This window comes from Notolabrus celidotus, chromosome 8 (assembly GCF_009762535.1).
Source record: "Notolabrus celidotus isolate fNotCel1 chromosome 8, fNotCel1.pri, whole genome shotgun sequence".
NCBI lineage: Eukaryota > Metazoa > Chordata > Actinopteri > Labriformes > Labridae > Notolabrus > Notolabrus celidotus.
Genome location: NC_048279.1, coordinates 25868274 through 25871690, shown reverse-complemented (window position 1 = coordinate 25871690; position 3417 = coordinate 25868274). Strand labels below are relative to the sequence as shown.

At 40.9% G+C, this 3417-nt stretch overlaps 1 protein-coding gene and 1 long non-coding RNA gene across 2 annotated transcripts; one reads left to right on the top strand and one right to left on the bottom strand.

Moving 5' to 3' along the window:
- The first annotated feature begins 426 nt into the window (after positions 1 to 426).
- On the top strand, positions 427 to 2899 carry LOC117817887 (homeodomain-interacting protein kinase 2-like). Its single transcript, XM_034690686.1, has 8 exons — positions 427 to 719; positions 821 to 1012; positions 1171 to 1352; positions 1472 to 1595; positions 1709 to 1828; positions 1949 to 2032; positions 2120 to 2292; positions 2395 to 2899. The coding sequence occupies exons 1-8, from the start codon at positions 522 to 524 to the stop codon at positions 2792 to 2794; spliced, it is 1473 nt and encodes a 490-aa protein (XP_034546577.1). The 5' UTR covers positions 427 to 521; the 3' UTR covers positions 2795 to 2899.
- Positions 1014 to 1725, bottom strand: LOC117817890. Its single transcript, XR_004632250.1, has 2 exons — positions 1477 to 1725; positions 1014 to 1401 (listed from the first exon to the last, which is right to left on the bottom strand). It is a non-coding gene; the product is annotated as an uncharacterized LOC117817890 (long non-coding RNA).
- Positions 2900 to 3417: the final 518 nt, after the last annotated feature.

Genomic DNA, 3417 nt, shown 5'->3' with positions numbered 1-3417 from the left:
TATCAGTATAAGATGGGAGATGTTGAACTAAATCAGCTCTACATATGTCAAGAAGAAACAGAACAGCCCCATAAAAAAAGAAAAGCCCTTTGTGTTTTTAAAAACGTAACATTGCAAGCCAGTTTATTACTTGTACCGGTACGATTTCTTTGTTTTGAGCTATATTTCTGAACCTGTGCTTAATTGTCTTAACGACTTCCAAATCTGAGTTATGTTTGACATGTGATAATGTTATAATAACCTCTTAAGTTATATATGCATCCCTTTTGTTTGATAGAAAGTGGTTGTTAGCATAAAGTGGTATAGCATTAGTGATCATCATGTTAGCTGTAGAAAGGAGCTGTTTGGAATGGAACTGATGTTATAGGGCCTATTATGACACCATAATACATGCAGAATTCCGGGGGGTATAAATAAGACCACTGACCAGTTAAACCTTCACTGCAAAACTATTCACTGACCTAGTTAGTTGAAGATCTTCATTGTAGTACAGTTGCTTGGAAAACCTTTTAGTTGACAGAATGTCTCAGAATCCAGCCTCAGATTGTGTGGTGCAACCGCACGAAGCAATTTCCAGCAGCACCAGTTGTTACCTTGTCCTGGAGTATGTTGGAAAAGGAAGCTTTGGCCAAGTTGTCAAAACTGTGAATATAGCGACAGCAAAGGACGTGGCTCTAAAGATAGTCACATCTGAGGACAACAGAGCTTCAAAAAGAGAGGTACAGATCCTTCAAGTCTTTTAGAGAATGATGTTTTGGACTTTTTGATATATTTTAAACAGCTGTATTTAAAGTACTGTCGTTTTCTTTTTCTTTAACAGCTCAAAATGCTCCGGGCTATCAGTGCTCTTGACCCGGTCAAGACAAATGTTGTGCATTTCCTTGAAACCTTTGAGCACAGAGGTCTAACCTGTCTGGCATTTGAGAATCTAGACAGAAACCTCTTCCAGCTTCTGATGGACAGGCAGGGGAAGCCGCTGTCGCTCAATGAAATCAGACCAATCGCACATCAGGTAAAGAATGTGTGGCTAACAGATTAATAAAATCATGAAGTAAAACAGACTTGTACTTCATACAGATACAGATAATATGTGCTATGAACCTGAAAACCCCTGCACACTTGTGAATAGTGTCTGTAACCCTCTTCATGTCCTCCTCTTTCTTCCTGCAGCTGCTCACAGCTTTTGATGCTCTCAAAGGTATTGGTGTCATCCACGCTGACCTGAAGCCTGATAACATCATGCTGGTGAACCATCAGAACCAGCCCTTCAGAGTCAAGCTCATAGATTTTGGTCTGTCACTTCACACCAGTGAAGTGAGGCCGGGTCTGATGGCACAGGCTACCGGGTACAGGTAGGCACACATTCTGCAAACTTCATGTTTGTACAGATGTTTGTTCCAGCTGTGGATGATAAGGCCAAGGTTATTTCAAACTTTATGACACATGTATGTTATGATGTTCTTTCAAACAGAGCACCTGAAGTGATCCTGGGTCTCCCCTTCACAGAGGCGATCGACATGTGGGGTCTGGGTTGTGTCCTCTCAGTGCTCTACCTCTCCCATCACCTGCTTGGGATACGTTGTGAGTACCAGCAGGTAAGTCACTCATTACACTGTCATTTGATGTACAGATAGTGAAATATTGTCCCAGATAATTCAAAACCCAACCACAGACTTGATGTAGCACGATTGTTTATGTTCTTTCTTAGATGAGAAACATAGTTGAGGTCCTCGGCCAGCCAGCCGACCACCTCCTCGATGCCGGCAGCTTCACCAATAAATTCTTCAAGCTGAACCGGCACTATGACTATCCAAAGTGGTGGCTTAAGGTATTGTGCTTGTCCCTACACTATCACATTATTTCAACCGTAACTGAACAAGAGTTTTTTTGTAAGAATAAGCTTTAAGGACAAAGTGTCTGACATGTACAGTATGTTTTGTTCCTGAAGACTCCAATGGAGTACAGGCTGACTACTGGTATTGAGCCTAGAGAATGTCAGAGGGCTCTCAATAATCTGGATGAGCTTGTTACAGTAAGTGAGAAATTTTAACGAGTAAAGAAAGAGTTGTTGATAATTTTCTCTGCATAAACTAAACTTCTATTTTGGTTTCAAATGTAGCTCTATCCTGCCTTAGAGGAGGACATCCAGCTAGAGGATCTGAGAGCTTTCCTGAGCCTCTTAAAATGTCTCCTTCATACTGATCATGAACAGAGAATCAGTCCTGACAAGGCCCTAAAGCACCCATTTATATCCATGGTGCACCTACAGGAGGAGCTGGACACCAGCATGTAGTAAGTGACTGTGTAATGGTGCCAGTCAGGTTGCATAGATGCTTGCCTTGACCAACTTGACACTGAATACTAATCATTGTCTAACTTCCATGTTTTTCTCAGCGCTGAAGACTCATTTAATAAAATGATCCTCCAAACCAACGACTCGGATGAGGAGCTGACTATTCAGATAGAAATAGAAGAGGAGATGAAAGCTGGAGAAACTCCATCCCTCTTTCATCCAGATCCTGAAGAATCTGCCCCAGCTAACATTTTTGTCAGCATTAACATTTTTGAAACATCTGATGGCACTAAAGATGGCTCAGCTGAGGACATATCAGCTGTAAGCCACTGTGCAGCACAGGAGGACAGTGAGGAGAATGAGGAGGAGCTGAGGTTGGCCACTGATGGGCCATCCGTTGAAGAAGCACCTGCAAAGGTGAAGAGGAGCTCACTGAGAAGGATACGAAAGTTCTTTAGCAGAGCCATAAGGACTGTGTTTCGGATAAAGAAGAAATCCTAGACCAAACACCTCCGACAGCCTCTGCTTCTTCTTCTATTAAGCATTACTGAAATACAGCTTTCATATTTCAAGCTGAAGAAGTCAATAAAAAAAAAAAGACTTGAATTGTTTGTGTGACATTTGATTTACTGATTAACTCAATATCAAAAACAGATGTGTAACGTTTTCACGTGAAGAGTATAAAGTGATGTTTGTGCTCTGATGCACATAAGAGCCTCTTACATTTAAAGCTGAGTGTAAAGCTTGTTTGGTTTTTTGGAATTATGATTTATATTAAACAATTAAAGAGAAGAAATGAAACATATTCAATAGTTTTATTCTGAGGAAGTCAGAAATACTTAAACAACTAATTGTACGTTTTGATAGTTATCTGTAAATATTACAATTTAAAGTATCCTTTCAAACACTACATCAAATCTTCAAGGTGAGTCTTCAACAGTGCCTCCCACAGCTCCCACTGTTAAAACCCTTATGGCCAATGGAACAAAGTGAGGAAGACTTAGTTTGTCACGTTACACCAGTTTATGATTCTCGTCAACTCTTTCCAGCAGCTTCTCCTGCACAGATGCTTCAAGCATCTCTGTGTGGATCTCTGGCCATATATTCCCTCTTCACAAAGCTCA

Excerpts from the sequence above, each read along its gene's own strand:
- LOC117817887 (XM_034690686.1), top strand. The coding sequence starts at position 522 with ATGTCTCAGAATCCAGCCTCAGATTGTGTGGTGCAACCGCACGAAGCA. Across the intron at positions 2,033-2,119 it reads ATCTGGATGAGCTTGTTACA|CTCTATCCTGCCTTAGAGGA; the intron begins GTAAGTGAGAAA and ends TTTCAAATGTAG. Across the intron at positions 2,293-2,394 it reads GAGCTGGACACCAGCATGTA|CGCTGAAGACTCATTTAATA; the intron begins GTAAGTGACTGT and ends TGTTTTTCTCAG.